Source organism: Callorhinus ursinus, unplaced genomic scaffold (genome assembly GCF_003265705.2).
Source record: "Callorhinus ursinus isolate GAN/ISIS: 27379988/994484 unplaced genomic scaffold, GSC_fseal_2.0 scaffold6, whole genome shotgun sequence".
Classification (NCBI taxonomy): Eukaryota; Metazoa; Chordata; class Mammalia; order Carnivora; family Otariidae; genus Callorhinus; species Callorhinus ursinus.
In genome coordinates this window covers 49,954,766-49,981,944 of record NW_027397068.1, presented here as the reverse complement: position 1 = coordinate 49,981,944, position 27,179 = coordinate 49,954,766, and the positions used below count along the sequence as shown (strand labels likewise).

The 27,179-nt window shown below is 38.5% G+C and overlaps 1 protein-coding gene across 15 annotated transcripts in view; it reads right to left on the bottom strand.

Moving 5' to 3' along the window:
• Positions 1-27,179, bottom strand: part of EYA4 (EYA transcriptional coactivator and phosphatase 4) — a 270,598-nt gene that overhangs the window by 24,495 nt on the left and 218,924 nt on the right. For 11 of the 15 annotated variants that reach the window (XR_012378573.1, XM_073893960.1, XM_073893947.1 and 8 more), the window contains 4 exons: positions 26,110-26,293; positions 17,573-17,709; positions 15,948-16,031; positions 1,273-1,362 (listed from right to left, as the gene is read on the bottom strand). Coding sequence is in view for 14 of the 15 variants with exons in the window: in XM_073893960.1 (XP_073750061.1) it covers positions 1,273-1,362; positions 15,948-16,031; positions 17,573-17,709; positions 26,110-26,293 (495 nt within the window). In the remaining variant the exon portion in view is untranslated. The remainder of the gene's footprint in view (positions 1-1,272; positions 1,363-15,947; positions 16,032-17,572; positions 17,710-26,109; positions 26,294-27,179) is intronic. The other 4 variants (XM_073893950.1, XM_073893949.1, XM_073893951.1 and 1 more) reach the window with 1 other exon arrangement.

Here is a 27,179-nt window from a genome sequence, read left to right as displayed (position 1 = left end):
GGCAGAGAAAACACCACCAAAAAAATGATACTACTCAGATTTCCAGCACATACATTTATGGGATATACTAAAAAACAGAATTTTTACTCTTAGGTCTCAAGTGCAGCTGAAACTGCATTTAAGACCTTGTCAATTTCTAAAACTTATTTAAGACACTGACTAATTTAGCTTTTCTTTCTCACACCCTTCTGTTAATTTCAGCATGGTATGGGGGCAGAAATATGTGCTCCAGAGCCAGAGAGATTCCAGAGTTTCAAATCCCAGTTTTACCACTTAGCTAGCAGGTAACCTTAGACATGATTTTTATGCTTGTGGGACCTACAGTTTCTCCTCTACAAAAACAGTGTGATAAACAAATTTATTTCAAAGGTTATTATTCAATTAATGGAAAATCCAATATAAAATGTTCTGCACAAGGTGGGATTTCATCAATAATAATCTCCCTCTCCATTTATAGTAGGACTATAGATAAACACTTTTATTTCATTGTGAAACCATTGGGTAAAAAATAAATGTAAATATGTCACTTAAAAAATATTTCACCACAGTTGCACTTGATTGAGAAGTACTTCTGCTCAGTGCTCAGCTACTCAGTTACTTCAAATTTTACCATCTGAATGCCTAATAACTCAGATCATTAGCACCCAGATTATATACCTTATTACAGTACTTATTTAGCGGTCTTCAGACTATTGGGGGAGGGGGAGTTCTTTCATTTTGTTATTGTTTTTACTTTCCCTTTGAGGTTGGAAATGAAAAGATAAATAAGAACAAAAGAAAAATGCAATGCAACCAATCAGATGTGCTATGTAAACAGCTCTAGCACTGTTTTACCCAGATGCAGAGGAAATAAGGAATGATAATGTTGTCTAAAATTAGGCTTCAGATTATCTACACAACTTAATGGCCCATGCCAGCACCATGAATAGTACCCAGTGATTTAACCTAAATAATATCCTGGTTAGGAACCTGGAAAAGCTAATGTTGACTCCAAAGGTGCCCGGTGGGTTGTCTGGTATGGGACAGCAAACCAGAGCTTCTCCTTTTCTGAGATACTTTTGTTTTAAACAGGTGCCAGTAAATAGGCAGAATTCATTAGTGCAAGTTAGCTTTTGTTTATATTTGTATATACATTTTTCCCGTTGACAGAAATTTTGCTATCCTCTTGAGCTAAATATTTTTCAGATTTCTTGAGGTTATCTGCCTATTTAGAAGCCATCTAAGCATTATAATAGTTGGGATACGACTATTCCTTTCTTTTTCAATTCTTACCTCTAAATCATTAAAAAATAAATGTGTATCAGCAAGATTAAAAATCATTTCCTCCATTCGGAGTCCCAGGGTTACAGCCATGGGGGGATCCTGAAAAGAAAATACACACAGAATGAGGTAAAATTTCAGTAACCACTTATTATTAAGAATATTTTTTTTATTAAGAATATTTGAAGTGCATATTATTGGGGGAGGTGGGGGTGGGTAGACTGTATGGATTTTTACCTAGGATCCAAAAGATTTCCTTAAAAAGCTGCCTTTCCAAAGGATAATCTAAACCATACTAAATATACATCTGAGAATTTAGAGGAATTCATACACACATCAAGACAACTTGGAACACATTTCCACATACATCTGTATGTTCGTGAGGAGGAAGTAGGAAGCAAGCTAGTTCACAGGACCCGGTTTATACGTGCTCCATGGAAAGTCCTTTGGAGAAAGATATTTGGATGGGCTACCGAAGAATGGAGCAGACTTATACAGAAAAGGAAAGGCCATCCTTCAAGAATAACAGATAATAAGTAGGTAAAGGAGAAAAGGAGGACTTCGGGGTGTCTGCAGGACGGGGGCAGAAAAATGTCATCTGAAGGTGGGCCAGGAAGAGCTGGTGGAACACGTTAAAACCACCACTCAGTTGTTAATTGCACTTTGATCGACAGGCAGCATTTGAGTACGCATACAGCTTGGTCTAACTGGCCTTTGACTAGGCATTTAGAGGGTAGGGTTGAGGATAACTAAAGGAACATTAATTCAGTAAAAGTAATCTAAGTAGAAAATACATAATGTTTAAAAGTTTAATGAACATAAGGGAGTTAGTAAGGAGGCAAGTGACTTAATTCTTTTCTACAGAAACAGAGATATTATCTAGCAGCAATGAGCTGAGAACCAAGACCAAAGCTGGTACTTTACCATGATTAACCAGAGTTGACAGCCTGGCATCAGAGGTGGAAGACTTTGAAAAGTAGGGAGAGTTTAGGGATAGGGCTGGGGAAGTAATTCATGCACAAACATTGTGCTTGAAATGATGGTGGCTGAAATGATCTCTAAAGGAGAATTACAATAGGTATGCCTCTGGAGATACAGAAACTAGAAAACCTGGAAGGGACAAAGCCTCAGAATTTGAGACCAGAATGGGTATTAGCAGGGAGAAGAATACGGTTTCGAATAAAGCTGACAAGTCTAGAAGGATACTGTTGGTTTTGGCTGAGAAATTATTTTGGAAGACTTTAGAGGGTGATTTGGGTTGAGTGGCTGGGCCAGGAGCCAGATTGTAGAGATTTGAGGAGAGAGAACCAAACTTGTGTTTTCAATGTTCTAATAAATGGCATTTCAAAAAAAAATATTTAAACTTGGGGAAATTAATGTTAACTTTACTTCAATTTATGATAAGGATATGCAACCCAGCAGGCCAAGCTGTGTTCGTTTATACCCCTGAACTTATTCCACTTAGCAGGAGAAGCCCTTCCTCATCCAATTCCTACATGGCAACGACCAACTTTCTGCCTATACTCCCTTCCATATGCTTTGAGGAGGAAACCCTAGAATAAACATATTTGAAGTGAGTGTCAGCTTCATATTCCGTAGTGATTAAAACTTAGAGAATAGGAATTGAGTGCTAAGAAAGAAAGAGGTCACCGAGGTGTCCTGAGCAAAGTGAAGACTCGATGTGGGAGAAGACGAAGATAGGGCAGTAAAGATATGTTGGATGTCAACACAATTTTCTGTTTGCATCGCTTCCTTAGAGATTTCTGTGGATTTTATAGTCAGAGACTCTCTTTTCAAAAACAGATGTTCACTGTTCACATACTTGATGGCATCCTGGTATCATGTCCTCCATTGCTCAGACTTGCCTGCTAGATTCATTTGTCTTCCAGTGACAGGATCATTTGGAGCAACATACCCAAAGACCAGATAAATTCCATTTTCTCCAACAAATATTCAAGAACACAAACAGAAACAGGGAGTGCCTATTTTGTGTCTCAGAAGGATCTCTTGCTGTTACCTTCAAGCATGAAATTCTTCTTTTTCCTTACTTCTTTTGTTGTTGTTCATGTTTTTGTTGCTGTTGAAAGAAAATCCCTGAAGGCTGACTAATTTTGTTTCAAAGTCTACGTTTGTCTTTTTCTGTTCAGGAATTCCTATTTCCAGTCTCTGTCTCTGTCTTTTGGAGTGGGGTGGATAGGCTGAGGATGGAAAACTTGTAAATATTCTGTCTAGTCATGGGACCATGAACAAAAAGTCTATAGAAATATCAGGAAAAATCAAATGTAATTATAGCATGAAAACATATAATTCCATTAGTGATGCTCGCTGCTTTTGAGGAATGTTCAGTGATGCAAGACAATAAAACTGAGCTCTACACTACTCCGTTATGTTTCTGATGATTACTGCCCTAAAGATATATATTTCAGATGGGGATTCAGAAACGTCCTATTTAAAAGGTTTTCCTTCTAGAGACTCGGTTGGTTGAATTCTTCTCCTATGAAGCGCCAATTTTTTCTTTTTAAGGTCTTAAATAAAATTACTGAATTTCTTATATTCATGTCTCACATTCTTTGCATTTATAGATCAGATTTATGAGGCTGGGAGAAAACATACTGTTCCTCTTTGATTGTTACTTTCATTGATTCCACGCTTCTGAAGTCCATAACTCTCTATGCGACCCATGATAGGCAAATCCATGAAGAATGCATTTTGTGCATCTGATAAGCATGCAAATACAATTAAAAAAAACCCAACATGAATTCTCTAACAAGTAAGCATAGCGTACGGTATGATGAAAACTGTATCTGAGCACTCCACGGGAATGCAGCCCCAAGGCACTAGACGGGGTCGTTCCTTGGTTTTTCAGGCTATGGCGATCCCACATCCCATTCTACTCAGAGCCAGGATTTAGTAAGCATTTTGGCAAAATATCATTTGTTAACTGGGAAAGTTTAGGTTTGAGGTTTGCCGGAGTGTGAACTAGCTGTATTTTACTGAGGTTTCCAGAGAACAAGGCCTGTTGAAAAGGAGGTGTTGCGTCAGCCATGCCAAAGGCTTGGCACAGATGGGCTAGGGACAGTCATGCCACAAGCCAAGGAAAACCATGTCTGTAAGAAGTGGTGATCTTGTTTCTAAGAGAATGTTTAGTGAGGGCTTACTTTCAAATATCGAGTTTCCCACCCTCCCAGCTTACTAAGTCACTGGGACAGCTAAATCTAAGTAGATTATAATACCACATTTTTCTAGCTAAAGAACCCACAGATGTAAGAATCCAAGAAAGATGACCAGCAAGTTGGGGGAGGTGGTCTTAGCGAGGATCTGTAATGGTGGGCACCCTCTGCTTGGCCAGACTCCTGAGAAGGAGCTACCAGAGCCAGCAACCCCATGGTTTTATCAGGCATTTGAGAGTTAAACATACTTCTGGATTGAACCCAAATTTTATACAGAGATGTTTGCTCATTTTCATGAGATGTTTGTAGAATTATGGGCACCTTATGAATCAAGAGTTACTGCCTTTTTTAAGTTTAACTGTAGTGCGTGTTGAGTTTAGGGTCTGAAATGAAGTGACAGTGAAAACTTGGATGGGGGGGTGGGGAGCGGGATAATAAGGGCACCAACAGCGCTTTGTGGAAGCTCTGATACACATTATACACATATAACCATTCCAGTACGTTCCAAGTGTCTACAGCAGAGTTTAACATGGTGCAAACTGAACTTCTGCCAATTTACTCTGTGTACTGCTCTATTAAAATACTTAAACTATTCCCAAGACATTTTAAGAGAGGGAGGGGGAGGGAAAGAGAGAGAGAGAAAGAGAGAGAGGGAGGGAGGGAGTGACGGAGGGAGGGAGGATGAAGAAAATGAATAACTCTTGGCCCTTAAATGTGTGATTCTAAGCCAGATGTTACCAGTTTTTAACCAAGTCAGGATCAAGTACGGCACTTCTCTATATCAAAATACTAATGCCTATTAGCCATGTTAGCACAGAACATAAATTGGAGCCAGACTGTCTGTCTACGGGCCTCTGCCCTGCACCGGGCCATCAGCTGGAATTCCTCCTCTAGAGACACAATGTAAAAATATCTCAGGAGAGGCAGCAATTATGTCTTTTTAAAGAAATAAGGAACTTTTTTCTTTTTTCAAAAAAGAACTAAAGCTCTTGGAGCAGTTATTCCTCTGGGACCAGAAGCACATTTGTCGACTTGGGGGCTCCAAGGCGGATGATGTGCACGTTCATTACAGAAGGAGGCAGACAGCAGCACTGTGAACTAGGGTAGGGAGAGCTAGTGGGTTTGCGAGAGTACGTGAACTCTTCTCATCGGTGACAGAGGATGAAGTGAAACTCAGTCATGAATCAGAAGGGCAGTTTTACAACTGACATGTTTCTCTATGATGGACAGGCAGAGGGCTTCAGGGTTCTCAGGGGGAACTGGAGAAGGCTCTCAGGAACACCCATTCTGTTAGCGTGTATTCACTGAGTGTCTGCAAATGTGTCAGACGTGTTCAAATTCTGGGCAGAGAGCAGAGAATCAAATAAACAAAGTTCCTGCCCTGATGGGGTTAATACTATTACTGGATGAGTTACCTGAGAAGTAAATGGACAAAATCCATGTAAATATATAGTATGTCAGGTGGTGAAAAAAATCAGAGTCAGCAGATACAGAAGGCTATGGGGACGGGTGGTGATGGCTCATTTAAACACAGTTCAGGGAAGGCCTTTCTCAGGAGGTGACAGTTGAGGTTAAGAACCTGAACACAGTAAGGGAACTAGCCGTGCAGAGAAGAGGGGGCAGGGAGCACATGTGGAGGCAAGAGGGAGTCCGCGTGCGTGGAGTGGTGTGAGGCACCGTGATCTCAGTCAGAGAAGGGAAGCAGAGCGGAGTGCTCAACTGGTTCAGACACACAGCAGGACAAACCAGGAATGTGGCAAGCAGGTCATTCCTCAGACTTGAAGGGACAGGCAGAGAGTGAGAGTAGCAACTGAAAATGGGCTCCAGAGGCTTTTCTGGTGATGGGACCATTACAACATGAAATATGGCATAAAGAATAATCCAGAAGAGTGAGGAACTGGGGACTCAGGCATGAAAACGGTCATTTCCAGAGTCAATTTATGGGGTAAGTACAAGGGCCTTGATCCAGGACATGAATGGAGGTGCAAAGAGAAGGCAGAGAATATGGTTACGGTGTGAAGATGAAGCAATTTTTTTCAGCCTTTCAGTTTTTTTTTGTTTTGTTTTTTTGTTTTGTTGTTTTTTCCTCCAGTGAGGAGTTTTGTGCAGAATTGAGAAGAGCTTTGAAGGTCTGAGGGGAGAGGAGGTTTGAAATAGTCAGCTGGAAGAGTTAATTAACTCAAGAGTGCTGGACCCACTGGAGATTTGTGGACACAATCAGCTGCTAAGATACAGGGAGAGAGTCGGGCAGGTTTTTCTTCAACGTGAGTCTGATGCCTAAAGAGCAGAATAAGGAGAGTGAGGCTTTATGGGAAAGTGGGGCTACAGGGACATCCAGGGCTGAGGTGATGATGTCTAATGCAGAGCCCGTCAAACTTGATCACACATGAGAAACACCTGGAGAGTGTTTAAAAATCCTACTGCTTACCCCACACCCCACACCAGTGACACCAGATTCTCTGAGGTGGAAGCTATGCATCGGTAATTTCAAAGCTCTCCAGTGATTCCAATGTACGAATAAGACAAAATCAACAGATTAGCACCTTGCTACTCAAAGTGTGGTTCACAGACCAGCAGCCTTGACACCACCTGGGAGCTTGTAAGAAAGACCAAATAGCAGACCCTACCCCAGATCTACCCAAGCAGAATATGCAGTTTAGTAAGATCGTCAAGTGATTCATATGCATGTTGATATTTAAAAAGTACTAGTTAAGAGCTCTCATGAAGTTCTGGGACAGTAAGGAAGACCAGAGCTGGTATGAGCTTCTGGTTTCCCAGGAGGTAAGCCTCTGGGTTGCTTCTGAAGGACTCTAAGACTTGAGTCAGTCTAATCACTGAGTAGAATGCTAGTTCAGTAGAATTTCTTAGGAACTAGGATGCCCATAATTTAAAGTTATGAGTAAGAGTGCATTGCTTCACCTTCATCTCCATAAAGACTACCTCTGGACTTAACTTCAGCAACCAAATGACCCACAGTGGCTCTTTTCTTAGTCATATAGCCAGATACCTGCTGGGGAGCTCGTAAATGTGGAAAACTTGCTAATTTTTGCTCAGGATTAAGAGTACTCATCCAAAATTTAAGCATTCGATGTAAGCAACATATTTGCAATTGAATAGTAGTTAATATTAAGTAATCAGAAACCCTGATGGAGGCATTATTCAACTTACCACTACCAACTTCTGTTTCAATCAGAAGAGATTCCAATAAACAAATGATGGAATACAAATACTTCAAGGGGAAATACATCAGTAGTAATACACTACACTTGCAGCTGCTATGCTATATTCCTGCTACTGTGGTGACTCTGGATCCATGAGACTTGTTGAATTTTTATTAGTTTTTGGCCCTTCTAGCCCATCATATGCCATATATATATTTTTAAATATAAAAAACAAAATAGCATATGGTTATACTATAGCATTGCAACTGGGTGAGAAGGAAACAGTTGGTGAGAACAGCCATGGGACGATAAGCTGGAAAGCCCAGGACCGAGAGAGGAGGGGAGGGGCAGCGATGACTGAACACACCCAACTGGGGTGGCCATGGGACTTGGTGGGGATGGGGGAGGGGCAGGGAGGTGAGTGGTACTGAGAGGAAGGGTGTAGAAAAGAGAGGAGACAGTAACCTAGAAAATGGACAGTTGATGACTTAAGGAAACTTAAGGGACAGTAATCACCAAATCTGCCCTGTCCACCTCCTGAAGATGGGAGATTGAGCAAGTTTATAAACTGAGATCATAAACAGGGACTGAAATTTCAAGGAAGGTTAAAGAAGTCTCCTCTAGAAGTTCGTGTTTTTAAGAAACGAATTACCACTCACTTTTCTGGTCTATTAGTTTCAAGCTAATAAATGTCATGTCCCTTCAAGATCTTTCCCTTTTCTCTTCTACTCCCAGCAATAACTTGGTGAGGCTGGGCTTCACTAAAAGTGAGCATGATGTTTGGCTATTTATGATATCACCTAGAGCCGTTCAATCCAATAGAAAAAAAAATTCTCTGAAAGGAACAGATACTCAACAGAAAAGGAACACAGAGCTCTGCAAGAGGAGTCTCTATGACAGAGTTTGAGAAATGTCACTGTTTTTGACTTTGGCTTTACTAGTACATACACGCACACTGTAATTTTGTACATACCATTCACATACACATACGTGCACACAAACACACATATTATGAACAACCATGTAGCACACCATAACATTTCTGAGGCTTGAGAATTCTGCACTCACTCACCTGTATGCTCCACATACTATCTTGTCACCGTCTACTTCCCTACAACAATGAGCCGAGTATCTTACATCATGAGACAAAACAACAGATATAAATATATGCAAATTTCTTCAGGAAATATCCAGTTTTCCCAAAATTCAGTTTCCCAACATTCAGATTTCCTTGAAACCAGATAAAGTAGGTTACACTTACTGAATGTTTATTCTGTGGTAGGCAATGGGTCGAATTTTAATGCATTTGCTCATTTAACCCTCCTAATCACATGATTAATTTTATCATCCTTCCTTTTTTATATAGAAGGTAACTGAGGCTCACAAAGTTTAAATAAACTACCAAGGTCACATGTGCAGTAGGAGGTAGAGCTAGAATTTAAACTCAGGTCCATTCTCCCTTCAGAGCCAGAATGCTCTAGCCATTATGCCCAGAGGGGAGGTGACCTGCCCTGGTGTTAACGTTGCCATTAGGGTGGCCTCTAATCCATGGTTCCAACACTTAATTAATTCTAACCACTTCCTTTTAAGCCATGTTGCTTTTCCTTAGTTGGCATGCACCTAAGTCAGTACTTACCTTCATAGCTATCTCAAAATTTAAAATCTAGCTGGTGCCATTTCAGAAATCTTTCTATATACGTGTGTGTGCACTTTTAATATAAAAGTAACCAATTGGTATATGCTGATGGACATCTTATTTCCCCAGAGCTGCTCTTTTATAAGATGTTGTCTACAGTGAGCAAGTAGCTTGGGGAGCTGGAATTTCAATTTCTCAGTACAAGGTAACTAACCAACTGTTCACTTTTCCTTCAGTCTTCTTCCCTGACTTGGGCTATTTCCTTTGCTTCCTCATCCATACTGTGGAATAACTTTGGAGAATCATGGCTTCACGGTACATGACATATTAATGCTCCAAAATGAATCAAATCCCTAAAGCACAATTTATTTAGCTCCTTTCATCCCTCCTTCAAAAAAGAGGAATTACTAAAACTTACCAAGTAAAATAATGCATACACATAATCAGGGAATAGGAATAATCTTCACCAACTCTTAACAGATGACGGATGATTCCTCATCTATGTCCTGCAAATTTACAAACTCCCATTCTGGAGTTTTACAAGGCTGAAAACTGTACGTGCCCACAGGTGCTCTGCTGTAAAGCCCATCATTAGCTTCATCAGCAGTGGGGCTCAAACACCCACATAGCTCACTTGCCATTATGGTAAATATCCGGGAGCTCTTCTGCTTGGGAAAAGAACATGCTGTGTTGACAACAGAACAGAGTCCAAAAGAGCTAAGTTTTTAGGAAGATCCTTGGAAAATTCACAGTATCATTTACTTGTAAGTGGAACTAGGATTTTCCAGAAGTTTCTTTTTTAAATTAAAATGCAAAAGTTAGTTACCCAGGGCTGTTTGTAAGTGAAAGGGCATTCCTAAATTATTATGTTCCATGCATTTTATTTTTATAGGTGGTGGGAAAAAAAAAAAAACAGACCAAAAGAATGTAGAGATTAAGAACATATCAAAGATATGTGGGTTCTCACTGGCCATACCACTTAGGAGTTGTGTGAGATACTACCAACCACACAGGGCGGTGACGAAAGTTATGGAGATAATGCATTTAACTGGACACTGGGCAAAATGTCAGGCCCATAGCAAGAACTCAAGATGGTGCTTATTTTTTTTCTTAGTGAGAGAAAAAAAGATAAATAGAGAGGTAAGTAGACATGGTTCTGTCAGGACATGATTTTGTATCTCTGGCACCTACATTTCCAGCTCCCAGATCACTATATGTCAGGCCACTATGATACCACTTCATACAACCACTGACCTTCTGTGTGTCCAGAAATAACTGCCATTAGTCATTTCTCATTTGGGGGGAAATAGTGTGTATTTTTATAAGTTTCTCTGGCCTGGGATGCGGATGATAGTTTTCAGAGCTGAGTGCTACTTTTATACATTTACATTACCTCATTTAATCCATCAAGCAACCCCAGGAAGGAAACAGATTATGATCATTTTCAGGTGAGACAGGCTCAGAGGTTAAACGACTCGCCTCAGGCACATCCAGGCACAGGACTTCCTTCTAACTTCTAGCTTGGTGCTCCTTCAGCTGGATTACTGCCTTAAAGACTGTGTTCTGAGCAGCATCCAGGAGTCAGGAAACTCTTTTGGGATGACCAAGAACAATGGGAAGGGACTGGCTCCATGAGGGAAGTGTGACATCTCCAGTCCCTCAACATCTCCATTTCACCTAGAGCAGGTCTGCCCTCAGATGTTTTATATAAAGATGCTTGGTGTGACGCAGTAAATGTGCACAAAAGATTCTCGGGTGAGAAGGATAAAACTGAAAAATCACTATGTTATACAAAAATGTTGTGCTCTAAAAATGCATGTTGTGGAAACAAGATTCATCCAACAAACGAAAAGGACTGAAGACATTAACAATCGCAAGCTGATACAACCTTTAAGTAGTATAAGGGTCGTTCTTTCCTCTCCAGATAGAATGGCCCTGGTCACTTCTGTTATTAGCAAAGCAAAGTCCTTCTGAATTGTCAACTAGTCACCAGAATGACCTCATTTCAGGCAGTTCTCAAGGTCATTACTGAAGACACTAGGGAACTGAGGAATTAAACATGGTTACAAAGGATTCTCAACTGTGAAACATCTCAAGACCTCTAACATGATAATGTGCACTGGATGGCCATAAAATGCAAGTAGTCACTACGTGTTTGTGGCCATGCCATGGGCCTTTCCACAAAGACTACCAATTAATATGTCACAGAACTCACTTTTTCAAGAAAAAATGTTGGGGAAATACCCTATTCTAGTGGTTCTTAAAGCATGGTTTATCAGCTTTATTGGGGGTTTATTCCAAATGCAAAATCTCAGGTCCCACCCAGACCTACAGAATCCGAAACTCTGGGGGTGGGATGCAGCCATCTGTGTTTAACAAGCCCCTCGGGTCATGGTGACGCAAATGGAAGTTCAAGAAAAGCTGTTCCAGTCTAAATCACTACCATTTCTTATTTACTGCATAGTAGCCTACAAGTCTCCACACAGCAGCCAATTATAAACCATCATGTCCTCTCTCAGCCAAAAACCCTCCAACACACTGCGCCTAGAATAAACCCCAAGTGCCTTATGGGAGATACCCTAGCTGATGCGGCCCCCTGCTCACCACTCTGTTCTTACCCTGAGATATTCTCTCCCTTGTTTACAACCTTCCAGCCATACTACTCCTTTATATTCCTGGAACACTAGCAGACTGTTCCTGTTCCAGGGCCCTCCTGTGCCCTCTGCCCGGAACACTCCTCCATGCTCTCCCCTTCCCCCACATCAACACAGCTAGCTCCTTCTTGAAATCCAGGTCTCAGTATCAACGCCACCTCCATGGTCAGACCCCAGTGATGCTCTACATGACACAGTTCCATTGTCTTCACAGGGGTTATGGCTATCTGCTCTGATTTTGTTTGCTTGTAAGCTCCATGAGAGCAGGAAGCTGGTCTGTCTTGCATTAAGTAAATATTTGCTAGATGAATATAGTCTGTCTACAGAGCTCTAGTTTTACCATTTTTACCTGTGGTTTGTGGGCAAGTGGAAGCTGCCCAATGCCCTCTTGGTCCCCTCTGGATGACCTCTGAGCTGCGTGTGGCCTCCAGCTTCAAAAGATGGGCCTGACATAACATCCCTTATTTAGCTACTTCCCAATATGCCAAGATAGTAATGTCTTACTGGCGAGAAGACAATGCCAACTTCCTTTTGGACATTAAGGAACATGTCAACAATCAAATGACTTTTAGAAAAATGTAAATAATAATTCAATAAATAAAGTCATTTAAGTTGTTTATCATGGACTTCAAGAAGGGTGTTTTCATTCTGATTAGAAAAAAATAGAACCTAAACAAATTTTTACTTTAATTTCCTTAAATTGCCCAAGTGAAACATTATTCAATGTGGTGAATTCCAACAGCCTCCCCGCCTGTTAGAATCATATAAAGTACAAGGACTTGTTATGAGACTGACCAAATGTACCAGCATTTAGCATTTTGTGACCTTGGTCATGTTTGTTAGCCCCTCAAAACCCTGGGTTTCTGCATCCATTAAACTTGGATCACAACAAGTTACAGCAGAGTAATTAAGACAATCAAATGGGATAACATTTGTGAAAGTGACCAATAACAGGCTTTTTGAAACTTGATTCCTGCCAACTGTTCTGCGAAGCCTTTCAAACATGTTCTCTCTTTCATTCTTATTCACTATAGGTAGTACTATTCCCATTTTACAGAAATTGAGGCCAAGTGATGAAGGACTTTGCCTGAGGTCACAGAGCTGCAAGCATCAGCGCTGGGTTTTCAAAGTGAAGTTTATCTAACTCAAAGGTCCTAGCTCTTAACCATCATCCCTAGTGCTTATGAAATGCTGAACACAGGCTCGATCCACCACACAGTAGGTGTTCTATAAATGCAAGTTTATCTTCCCCAAACTTTCAACAGTGCACCTGTTTCTTTTCCCATGCTATACTGCCATGAGGCAGTAGATATCTATCTGCCACAATCCATTTCACTGAACATTTCTTAACTTTTACCTCTTGATGGAAAAGTATCCCAATTGTCTGAGAGAAGATTGTTCAAATTATTTCAACCTAAAGGGAACTCCCATAACTGCCCACATGGTTCCTCACTGATTGTCTTTACTCTTTTTAGGATATGTCACATATTGTGTTCATGGCACATAGGTCTATGGTGTGTGATGTGCTGTAGCAGAAACGAGATGGGTTTTGGGACCAAATAGTCCAGAGCCCCACGACTCATCTCTGCCACTGACTAGCTGGATGACTCTGCACATGTTTTATTCCCTGAGTATGTTTCCTCATTTAGAGATGGGGAGAAAATCCTCTCTCTTACAACTGTTGCAACTAAATAACATTAGTTCCCTCCTGCCCTTCACGTTGCCCCCCTCTTTGGATAAGCTCTGCAATTTTAAGCATTGAAAATGTCTCTTTTGTATTCCAACAAAGCTGTCTGACAATACTTTAAGAGAATGGAACTTGTATGTGAAATTGATGCTGCATGTCCAGGTGGCCATCTGGGGAAGTGAGAGGTTTCTTTCGGTGATGCACCACTGCTGAGGAAAGCATGAGAACTTTGCTATTACAATTGCTCTTGGAACCAGTTTGAGTCACTCAAGAAAGGCGGCTTGTTATTCAGGGTTATTTTATGGTTCACCCCCCGCCACCTCTTTACTGGCTCCCCTTCTTATCCCAAAGGGAAGTCTATGCTCAGTACTGGGAGGGGTACAACTTAATTTTTGCCAAAAAGAAAAAAAATGTACATACACACACATATATATGATGACATTTTGACCATGCTCCTTATTTATCACTTTGGGTTCAAATGATCTTACTATTTCTAACAATCAAAACCACCACAAAAGGATGAAGGTGTGAAGTGAGGAAATCCTCCAAAAATCTAAAGGTAATTCCAAAAGATGACTTCCACCACTGGTCTGACACAATGGAAGCAACATGGATATTTAGGTATAGCCTTTGATGGTGACTGACTATTTTGAAGCGCACTTTATTTGGATTCATATGTTCAAGTTAGATTATCTTAAACACTGATGTACTATGAAACTTAGCCATATAAAAATATTGCAGTCAGTTCAGCAGCATTTACTGGGTAGTCCTCAACAGCCAAAACTATTCCAGAAGAAATGTTTTAGACTGTTATCCGGAAACTTTTTAAACTGTATACTCTACCAGTCATTGAATTCTAAATGTGCACCCCAAATTTATATATGGTTACTTTATTTATATGTTATATACATATTGTTTAAATTATAATAATATGCATGTATTTGTAAAGTATGTGCATTATAAAACATATAACAATACAAACTGTTAAGACAAAAATGTGTGTGGTACACACATTACTTTTTTTTCCTTATCTTTGTGGAGCATCTTGTGTATATCTGGCACATGTTCATACATCCTGCTTTGGAGACCACTGTTTTAAATGACAATGATTGTGATAAAGGGGCTAAGACCCTTTTTTGTAAATGGCTGTTAAGCAAAACTATTACCTTTCAGTATTTGTTTAGTTACATATATTACTTACACCAAAAATCAAATACAGTGCAGATTCACCAAGAGTGCAATACACAAATACATCAAGTAGGAAATACTTGAGCACAATTCATCATTATCGGTCTAGAAGACAAAACTTAACAGAACTGCTAAACACTGCATGCTGGGCTGACATGAGACCCTCATAAATAATGAAACACTATAAAAACACGGGGAGGGTACTTCTATAAGTGTAATATGTAAAGGAGGCAAAGTCAGATATAACTTTGAATATGGTAACTGAAGGCAGGCCAACCTGTTCTGAGTTGACCCTGGTCAGATTATGAATCCTATAGAGTCAAAAACTCAGACAACAATGGCCTAAACCACTGTTTCCCTGACTAGTGTGCTGGAGTTGCCCTATCTTTGTACTTGTACTCACACAGAGAACGCCAACACAGTCATAAGAAATGAGCTAACTACGAAAAGGATGGCAAGAAAGAAAGGAAGAAGAATCACGAGACCATCTGTCTCTGAATTTGTGTGTGTGAGGGGGTGTTACCCCCAGTGTCTGCTCAAATGCTTATTCAAAGTTATAAAAAAATACTTGTATTCATAAATCCAACGGATCTCTCAGACAAAAGATTACTTCCTTATTTCAACTGGCATTCTATAGCAACATTTGGTGCAATACGTGAAGTCAAGCAATTTCTTAAAGTTTCCTTATGAGAGGATGATATATGATTTTATAATGTTGAAAGTCCATTTTAATTTACAAAATAATTTTTCTAAAATGATTATGTCATAGTAATAAGCTTGCTTTTGATGCAGAAAAATCAAAGGCATTCTTAAAAAAAGAAATTCAATTTTGAGTTATGCTTGTAAAATTTGCCAGTTCTCATTAAAGAACAACGAGCCACTGGAAATTAATTAAGAGCAGATTTGACAGCCTACAATAAAAACACTTAAACGTATTTAAATTGCTCTGGATTTTTTTTTAAAAGATTTATTTATTTATTTGAGAGAGAGCGAGCGAGCGAGCACAAGAGCGTGAGCAGGGGGAAGGCCAGTGGGAGAGAGAGAATCTCAAGCAGACTCCCCACTGAGGGTGGAGCCTGCCACAGGGCTCACTCTCCTGACCCTGAGATCATGAACTGAAATTACTCTGGATTTTTGAACAAAATAAAATTCCAACAAGGTGTCTTGGGCTGAAATTCCTTGATCTCTTACCTTGCCATACTTCTGGGCATAAGACCCTGTGAGCAGTGAGTGGAAAACAATGATGGTTTCATCCAAGTCCCAGACAAACACACGCTGAAGAAAAATACAAGTATCAGAGAATTATCAAGTTCTAAGGAAACAGAAATCTCTTAGTTGAAAACATCTGACTTCATTGTTGGGTATAATCTCAATACCATTTTATAAAAAACTACGCTACTCCATTAATTTTTTTCCAAGTTTGCCAGATGTTACCATGATAAAACCAGAGCAGGGAGAGTGATTAAAAAAAAAAGTCATAATAAGCTTAAAGATCAGATGTCCTAATTTGAATGAACTCATCTAAATATTTACTTGCAGTTAATACCCCAAAAGACCCATTTGAACTTAGGATATAAGTGTGCCTGAAATGCTATTTTAAAATCTTTTGCCTCGTGGATTCATGAGATTTTGCAATTCGTGCAAAGGATTAAATTTTTAAAAATATTTTTAAAAAATCAGTGAATGATCCCTAAACAGAAATTGCAAACTGTAGACCTCTGGGTTAGATTAGGCCATCAGATGGGTGGTTTAGTTTGCACAGTGTTTAGAAAGATTTCAAATTATTTTTTGATGTACTGTATGGTGAATAACGTAACATAATAAAATAACATAAAATTTTTTAAAAAAGGAAGATTTCAAATTATTGATCAATATTTCAAGATTAGGAGATTTCACACAAACATCAGGGTTCTGACCGCAGCAGGGCAACTGGAAGATACTGCAATGCTGACTGATATTCCACATGGTGGTGATGGGTGGGCCCCCTTCAACTGGGCCAATGCTCCCTGCTCTCCACATTCTGCTGACTCCCTGGCCCTGTTCACTCATTTATATCACCTGCTGGGCTCCTGAAGGCACCGGAATGCACTACTATCCTTCAGGTGAAAGAAGTGGTGTCTTACAAAGAGGCACAATGACTATTATTTGATTTTACCAAGTCTGGAAATTTGGGTATTTTTCTTAATTGAAGGATGCAGTTGTGTAAGAAGTAACACAGTATGGTTAAGAACAGTTTCCCTGATGTTTTAGAATAAAAATCAACCTGCTTAGCATGCACATATCTCAAAAGAGCTCTCAACAAGAAAAATAGATGCGTGGAAGTTCTTATAGATACAAAAATGTTAACATGTATCAAATGACTGGAATTTTTCCCATTTTCAGAAGACAACTTTTCATTTCCATACAGATTAATTTCACCTTTTTCAATTTTATTGACCCCCCAAAATTTTATTGACCCATATAAACATCTTTCATTACCTTAATACTACCAAATAGAGTATCTCTCAGAAAATTATCCCACAAACAATGGCTTTATTTTATAAATTTCCATTTGTGCCAATTAGGATCAAAAGATGCAATTATCTCAGGTCTAGAATTTGTAAAGTATCATCATTTTAAAGTTTTTAATGTTGCCATTATAATGGATGGAATCTCAAATTTTGCAGCTGTGAAATGCCTACATGATAAGATCCACACATTACATGATATATTCTTTTTTTTTTAAGGTTGAGACCTTATGGCACTATAAGGTATAGAATATATCATTCAATAAAATAAAACATCACATTCCACTCTTTAAGGATAAGTCAGCATACCTCCAGGTCACTGTCAGGAGGCGGGGAGGGATTATTTTTCCGGCCTCTTCCTCGGGATTTTGACCCAGAACTCCTGCATGTTCTCTCATCAAGATCTTTGATAGGTGTGGAGGGGCTTTGCACGGTATCAAACTCTCCTAGAAGTAATATGACTTGTATCAAGAAAAGTGCTTCATTTTTAGATCAGGTATGAGTCTTTGTTATGAATTATCTTAATGAATCCTTTTACAATAGAAAACTCATGACAAAAAAGATTTATCATCCCCAAAACGCAAAATCCCAATTCAATTAAAATTTTTGCAGGTCACACAAATCCCCCGTAGTTTCAATCTATGTGATCTACTAAACCTGAATGTGTTCTATACTCCGTATGTCTTCACTTTCCCTGTCTCTACCCTCCCCTACATATTTATCAAATTTAGCTCTGTTCTCATCTCTTTATGTCAGAGCTCAAAGGAGGAGATGTCTTCTTCTGCATCAATCCCATCCCTCCACCTATAAACTTGACTCCCAACCTCACCCTCTAAGGGAATCGTGCTCCATTAGTTAAACCCTCTCTTAACTTTCTTCCAACCTCTTGTTCTTCTGTGGGCCATGGACAAGCTTAAAAGTCCTTCCCTTGACCTTGCATTTTCACCTAGAAGGTATCTGCTTTGTTATCTTCTCTTTTCTAAGTGATACACCTTAAAAGAATAGTACATTACATGACAGGGCAGTCCAAAGGAAATACAATGGGAGCCACAAATATAACCATATATATAATTTAAAATTTTCTAGAAGCCATAATAAAAAATGTAAAGAAACATGTAGAATTAATTTTATTCGTGGACACTAACTGACCCAATATAACCACAATATTATCGTTTCAGCGTGTAACCAACATAAAAATTATCAACAACACGTTTTACATAATCTCCCTTTCATTCTAAGTCTTTAAACTCCTGTGTGTATTTTACACTTACAGCAGACCTCCAACTGTCCTAGCCACGCTCTGGGTGCTGGACAACCACTCGTGACCAATGGTGACAGCAGTGGACAGCACCTTTGCCTCCACTTCCTGACATCTGATTTGTCATAATCAGTTCACCAAATCTCTAATAAAACTACTCCTACTCAGAGCCCCCGATAACCACCTAACTGACAGATATAATAGACAGACTCAGTCCTTATCTTCCTGGATGCCTGAGCTATGTTTGATCCTCTTAAACACCACGTCCTTAGAGCCATTATTTGGCAGCTGATACCTTGTGGTCTCCTAGCTCTGGAAGCTCCTTCATCAGTCCTTCTCTGTCTAGGAGACATGCACTCCTTTTCCTCCTCCCATTCCTTGTATGCTGGTATTTAAGAGTTCCAACCTTTGGTCACTGTTCTCCTTATTCCACACCATCTGGGCGATCTAACCATCTCACTGGTTAATCACCCTCTCTGAGATGACCCATACATAAATCCCTATCTCCGATGAAGCCACATCCTACAGAAGTTTCAGGCTTTGTATCTAACTGGCCTCTGCATGTCCCCTAGGTACCTGAACGTCTGCCATGTCTAAAGCTGGGGCTGGAGCATCTTATGAGGAAGGACGACTGAACAGCCGCAAATCTGTGGGAGCGGGTTAAGATATACCAAAGCGACAGTGAGGTGCTGCAAAACCTCACAAGTAACAAGAGTCAGACTTACTGTAGGACTTAAAGCATTTCACTCAAATCTCTCTGAATCTCTTTCTTTGTATATTAAAGCATGGACAATGAATTACTGAGGTAAAAATGATTTATATTTAATTTGACTTAAACCATACATGTAAACATTTCTAGGAGAGTCTGAGGGCAAACTACATTAAATTTAAATTAAATTTAAATTACTATATTTAAACAAATATAAAGAAGTTATAACTATTATGCCTTATCATAAAATTAAAGAAAAATAATTATGAGGACAGCCAAGTAGTTATTAATCTAAATAAATAAATCTGAACAAGCTAGATAACATTTAGGTCATACCTCTTCTGAGATGTTCTAAATAAACAGTTATTTTTACAAAGCTCACCTGTAATTATTTCTAATGGTTATAACATTTTCTTTGGGAAACATTGTGCATGTCAGGACAGCATCAAAAAAACACATGTCTGTGCTTCAAATATTATTTGCTCTTAAAACATTGTTAGCATTGTTCCTATCATGGGTCTCTGCTATTGACTGTGTGAGAGTAGACAATGTAATAAATAAAGGCTCTATAGTTTTCAGTTGAATATCGCCCCATCTTAAAGTAAAACATGTTTCAGCTTACTTGTACAAGCATCAAATGAGGCTTTAGGTATTTAAATACATGCCAACTTAAAAAAAAGTCACACAAAAATTTTTCTATTTCTAGTTATTTTTTTAAACAGAATTTTTGTAAGGTTACTATGCCCTGCAAGTCAAATGTTCTCATTCTGATAAAATGCTGATTCAAATTAAGCCCCATTTATTAATAAGCTTATAAAATTTTTTGGATGACCTCCCACAAAAACTTGTCTTTCTACTCATGATAGATCAATTTTCAGCTGTTAACTATCATGAAGCAGTTTTGTTCTTGCTAAAAATGCAAGAGCTGAGAGGTCAAAAACTTGCAAAATTCCAAAGCCACTGTGATCAGTTATGAGTGGCTGATTGTTGACTAGGTCCATAAAGAAGGAGTTTGGCAGAACAACTCAGCTATTAAATGAACTGGAAAGCCAGTTGCTAAAGAGGAGAAGGAGGAAGAAGGGAAAAGGGTGGTCATAGGAAGTGTCCACATTTCAATAAAAGTAGGATTTGATATCACTGATTTTTGCCAAGTAACAGAAGGATCTTGAAAAGGCTCTAAGAATTCAGACAAAATATGGACACAAGTGTTTTGATGAAAGTAAAGGCATATCCTTTTAAGAAAACTATGAAGAGTAGCTCCACATTTATCCTCAGTATGTGTCATGTACTGCCTTCTTTCTTAAAAAGTTTATTGAAATATGTGTTTGGCTCTATTCACTGCTCATTATGTCTGTGAGATTCTTGCCATTTTGTAACCTGCAGCAGTTGTTTGCTCTTTCTTTCATGTGGCTAGAACTTCATTATATATGTATACTATGCTTTATTTATCCATTTTGTGAATGAACATTAGGTTATATGTAGTTTTAGGCAATTAGAAATAAAGCTGCTATAAACATTCTTGTTCACCTCTTGTGCACATAAGCTCCTATTCCTCTAGGGTATATTCCTAGCAGTGGGACTGCTGGGTCAGAGGGAAAGCGTACGTTCATCTTTAGTAGACACTGACCACCTTTTTCTAGTGTGGTTGTATTAATTCACTCTCTGACAAGCAATGAGATTTCCAGTTGCTCCACATCCTTGCCAATACTTGGTATTGCTAGTCTTTTTTTATATTAGCTATTGTGGGGGTATGTTGGTCTCATTGTAGTTTTAATTATCATCTCTTGTTGAATAATGATGTAAAACACTTTTTTTTTTTTGCCCATTTGGGATCTTTTTTTTTTTTTTTTTAATGAGGTAACTGTTTAAATCTTCTGCCCATTAAAAAAACTGGGTTATCTTTTTCTTATTGATTTGTCAGAGCTCTTTATTGTACGACATTCTTTACATATATATGTCTGAGTTAAACTTCACTTTAACCCAGTGAATTTGGTCCTTCATTATCCTCTTTTAATAATGGGAAACCGGAGGCATGTGAGATTTTAAATTAACTTACCAAGATGAAATAGCTTGTATGCAGAATGCTGGTATGATTCCAGAATTCCTGCTTTAACCACTAGGTTATCCTTTCTCTCCCAAACAGCAACAGATCCTCCGGGTTACAAAGAGGTCAAACTTATATCTGTTCCTACCCATCAAAAGAGTATATAGACTTTTTACAATCTTGTGAGAGTAAAGGCCAATGAATTCACCGAAAGATCTTCACAGTAAAAGAGTAGGTCCTGAAGAGTGCATGTATAGTAGCTAGGCTCCTATAGTAACCACCCAGGGGAACTGGTCTGACCTCTATATCTTTTGAAGGTGCTATTCTTTCTTCTGATAAAGGGAAAAACCAGGAACTTGAGCTCAACTGGTCATTAAACATTTGTTGACACTTTTTTTTTTTTTTAAAGAGAAAGCTGTTAATTCCAGTGTCCCTGCCAAATTTCATTCAAGTAATTGCACTAGGCAGGGAAAAGGCAAATTGGCAGAGAAGTTAAATGTGGTCAGTCCTTTCCATTTAAATCCTCTTGATAGCTTCAATTAAATGAATGAACACTTTGCCTTCCTTCCTGTCCTTGTGTGAAATGCCATGAAGCTATGGAAATTCTGCTGAGTTCTGCCTAAGAAACTGGCTTCTTTTCAGAGTGAAGTGATCTTACTATATCCTTTACTTTTCTGAAGCACCTGTAAAGTTTAATTAGCTAATGTATTGTAATGTTTGCCAAGGTCTCAGAGTAAAGGATGATACTGTTACAAATTACTGATTATTTTTCATTTTCAAGATGTTTAAAATATTTAAAGAGGGGGAGCTACAAAAATCTCTAATCTTTATGTGCTAATCAGTCACCAAACTTTCTGAATGCAAGTCAAAAATATAATATACCTGAGATAATCTTTGTTAAAGGCAAAAAGAGATCTTTATAAAGGTAATATAAACTCAAATATCTGTTCTTAATCAGTATGCTAATGTGTCTTTAAATACACTGTCAAACTGCCTAATAAGGTAAAGTCAAGAACTGAATACTATTTGCAATTTCCAAATAACATCAGTCATTACCAGTTGTCCTAGGCTTTTCCTGGGCCAACACTGTATTGGATCACAACAACTGTATGTGATTGAATAATTCTCCTTTAATTAGTACGGTAATGAATAACTACACCTTCTAAGCTTTGAGTATTTAGATCCATTTTCATTTCCTTTAGTTTTATATCTAAACCAGAACTACCCACCTGTCTATTATAGAACATAAAGTATGTTTCTATTTTAAAAACGAGAGCTGTGAACAGTAAACGATTTATGAAAAATTGTGGATGGAATTGTTAAGTCTCTGTATTCAGTCCAAAATGCAGAACTGGTCATTGGGAAATACTTTTCATACCCTTGAACTAAGTACCTCAAATTTCATCAATAACAAAGAAAAATCCCATAGTTATAAACTTGTTGGCTTTTTGCATGAATGTCAGACCTGGAAAGGCAAAATCTAACTTAATACTACCTTGCCTGAAGTTCTGGAGTCACAGAATTCCCTAAAAATCCAGACATGTTATTGTTATAATTTTGGTTAAGAGAATAATACAGTTACAAGTAAAAATGATTTCTTCTTTAAATTCAGCAGAAAGTCTGATAAGACCTGAAAATTATGTCAAACCATGTTGTTGGCATTAGCAATCAACGGAAAGCTAAAGAAATTGCATTCTGATAGTGACTATGAGGATGTGACACATGGATGTGTCCCATCCAAAGTCACATATTCAGAACACCTGCATGCCTGCATTTAGTATTTTTAGTGTAAGCAAAATCGCTATTCTGAATATTTATTATTCTTTAATTAATGGAAAGTTTCCATCTGTGTCTTTCCTGCAGAGAAACTTTTGTGATCACACTGAAATTAGAGCAAAATCAACAGCAAATTCAAAGTGTTATCCAGTGGATATAATATTTGAAAACCAAATATTTTTCACTCATGGTAGTTCTATTCTAGTAAACTCAAAAACTGTCTGCTGGTTCTGTTCCTATCATTCAGTCTCCAGTATCTTGGATGATCAAATACTTCTGTGATTTTTTTTTTTTTGAATACAGTCATCCTACCCTGTTTCCCTATGCATTTACTATTGAGAAAAATCTTTCACAGTTAAGATATCCCCTTATCTAAACATCTTCACCATCCATTAAGCAAGTATTCTGAAATCACACTTTCTTCTTTCCCCTTCTTTTCTTCCTTCCTTCTTTCTTCCTTTCTTTTTCTTTTTCTTTCTTTCTCTCTCTTTCTTATTTCTTTTATTTCCCTCCTTCCCTCCCATCCCTCCTTCTAGATTTATGTATTTGAGAGAGAGAGAGGGGCACGTGCGCATGCACAAGCTGCATGAGTGGGGGGTGGGGCAGAAGGAGAGAGAGAAAATCTACAGCAGACTCTCTGCTGAGTGGGGAGACTGACATGGGGCTCAATCCCGTGACCCTGAGATCATGATCTGAGCCAAAACTAAGAGTCGGATGCTTAACCGACTGAGCCACCCAGGAACCCCACACATTCTTTAACTTGAAGTAATATTCTTGGTGAAATGTAACTACTGACTCAAAGAGGATCAGGACAGATTTAGAACATGGGATTTAAGCTGAAACAAGGTTAAGGTGCGTGAGGCACTAGGAGGGTGAAATCGAAGGGCCTTGAGAATGAATGTCTCCTTCAATAGTGCGCCCCGTGCTTCCCTGGCCTTACCTTAGTCCTGGCCCCGCACAGGACACAACAGGACACGAGGGCTGAGAGAGCTGGGGCGAGATGAAAAGACTAAACAGGAGCATTAAGGGGACAGGGACCAGAAATTCAAGGGGACTGTGTGGTCATGAAAGGGAGGATCTAAAGGGGAAGATGAAGAGGAAGAAAGTGAAATGTAGGAGCACCAAAGACAAAGTCTAGTAGAATAAGAGACAGGTTTTCCTTGGAGCCACAGTTAGATTAGAGACCCTATTCTGAAGAGGGAACCAAAAAGAAAGGATGTCACTATTTCATCAATTCATGATCTGAGCATATCTTGGCTATTACTTGAAGTGTTAGCTTCATTCTCACCTCTTTACGTTCAAATCAGTCTTCTTGCTAACATTCCTTATATTATCTAGCATTTTCCCTTTTCAACACTCAGACATTTTTAATTATTTGCTTGATATTTGTCTTGCTTGTCAAATGGAAGCTAAAGGTATGCAGAGAGTTCATTCACTACTGGAACCTTGGCAGTACCTGGGACCTATCTGGCACGCATAAATCATTGTCAAATGGCCTTAAATCTTCTTGGAATTACTGGTCCAGTTAGAAAGAATTTATAGTGTTGTGACCGTGTTTCCCATTTTCTTGTCCTTCCAACGCTGGACAAAAAAAGATAAGTTTGGATCTTGCAAAATAACTGAAGTCAGAAAAATAAGTTTGAACATACCAGTTAGTGATTATAAAAATTTTTAATTTCATTTTTCTTATTGAATCTTGACAGTTCTTTATATATGCTGGATACAAATCCTTTATCAGATATGTGTTTTGCAAGTATTTCCTCCAAATCTGTGGCTTGTCTTTTTATTCTTGTAACAGTGTCTTTCAAGGAACAGAAGTTCTTGATTTTATGAAGGCTAATTTCCTTTCTTTTAGAGATTGTGTTTTTAATGTCATACCTATAAAATCTTTATGTAACCCAAGGCTACAAAAATTTCCACCATGTTTTCTTTTAGAAGGTTTATAGTTTTAGTTTTTATGTATATTGTATATGGTGTGAGTTACAAGTCAAGATTCTGTTTTGGGATTTTTTTTTGTTTGTTTGTGCTATTATTGTTATTTTTGCATATGGATGTCCAATTGTTCCGGTGCCATTTTTTTTTTTTTTTGAAAAACAAACAAAAAAAACCCTTTACCTCCAACTGACTTTGCACCTTTGTCAAAAATCCATTTTCCAGTGTATGCATATGGGTCTATTTCTGGACTCTCTACACTACTCCATTATTTAATGTATCTATCCTTTTGTCAATACCGCACATTTTTGATAACTTTACTTTATAATAAGTCTTGAAATCAGGCAATGTCAGTCCCCAAACTTTGTTATTTTTCAAAATTATTTCCGCTTATCTAGTTCCTCTGCCTTTCCTTGTAATTTTAGAATCATCTTGATGATTTCTCAAAAAGTCCTGTTGGAATTTGAATAGGATTACAATGAATCTTTATTAATTTTGCATTTAACTTTAAATGCTTCAGCTGTGTCAGCAAATCCAAGTCCAGTGGCACTGCAGATAAGCTTCAGACAATGAAGAATACAACGGATCTTAAGTAAGTGCTAATCAGAGAAAGATATTAAACTACCTACCAATGATCCTACACATCCTAGGAATGTAGGAAATGTTCACTGCCAAGAGCTTCTGATGACTCACAAAGATGAAGGAGCTACACAGTCTCTCAAGCTTAAAGGAAATGTTATCAGTTACACCCAAAGAAGATAATCTTACTGTAGCTTTTCCATATTGTCATGATCTTTACAAAAGAAATGATTAGTCAGGCAAAAGGTCCACTGACCTTTTTATATCCACGTTCATGTATAGATATATATATGCACACACACAGACACACACACATATATACATACATAAATATATGTATATATATACTGCCTTTTGAAATCAAAATCTCTCAACCATCCACATCTAAAAGAAGGGTTTTCTGAAACGCCAGAAGCAAAGCCTCATCCTATACAGTGGTACTGGCACAGATTAAACATCAGCATAATTAGATGAGAACTTCTAACCTTGTTTCCAAAATATCCTTTTTTGCCATATATTAGACCCAGCAAAACATAAAAGTATTTCACCTGGATGAAGATCTGTACCTGGTTGGCTAGTCAGTCCCGGGAGAGATTCCTGCAACTGATAGGTTGAGGTCGAGGATGATGTGCCATCAGCTGTGTTATTTGATGTCATATATGCTCCATACGTGGATGCTGAGTAATACTGGGCATACTGGTTTTGGCCAAAGGCTGTGTAGGATGGGTAATCCTGAAATAATAATTGAGACATATGTGTGCTTGAAGGAGAAATTACTTCTGGTATGCTCCAAAGAAAAGCAATCACTATGGTAACTGAAAGATTAGTATTTGGCTCCATTTGTTTTTGGAGTCCACCGTTTTGAGGTGATCCTAGTGAGTGCACACAGTTACGAACTACCCTGCTGGCTTCGCCAACCAGGTCCAGCACATAATTCTCAAACTGCCTCACTTGACCATGATTACTTATTCGGGGATGCACATTATAAGGTCTTATGCACTGGGAGAGAAGAGAGGGTAAGCACCAGTTCTTACACATCTTCTAATATCACCACAAGGAGATGATATGCCTACCCCTTCTCAGTTTCCATACGGACCTCAGTTGGCGTTTATGTGATTTCTGTTACCCTTCTACATTACTCTTGATAATTATGCATGAAATAAAGAGTAAATAGAAGAAAATGAATAAGAGAAGCTTTTTTTTTTTTTTGGAGAGTTTTTTTGCTCAGCCTTTTATAGGCTATGTGTCATCTAAGGTCTTGACTTAAAGTCTCTAGTGAGGTTTTCAAATATTGAGTTTGCCTCATTTGCTAGAGAAAAAAAAGAAAAAAGAAAGTATTGGATCAACTCCTCCAACCTGCCCTTTATTAAAAATTTCTAAGAACCTTAAAGTGATCTAAGTAATCCTTCAAAATCCTTTTACATATTAAGGTAACAAATAAGAATTTGTTGGAATAATTGGTGTTTAATGTATCTAGCATGTTTTAGCCCAAATTGTTATCAGTGATGACAAATCCTTGGTCAGAATTAAGATTCCCTGATACATGTTCCTAAGAAAACAAAGATCCACATTTGATGTGGTTTCCAAAGAAGGAAATTCTTTATATAAGTAAATACGG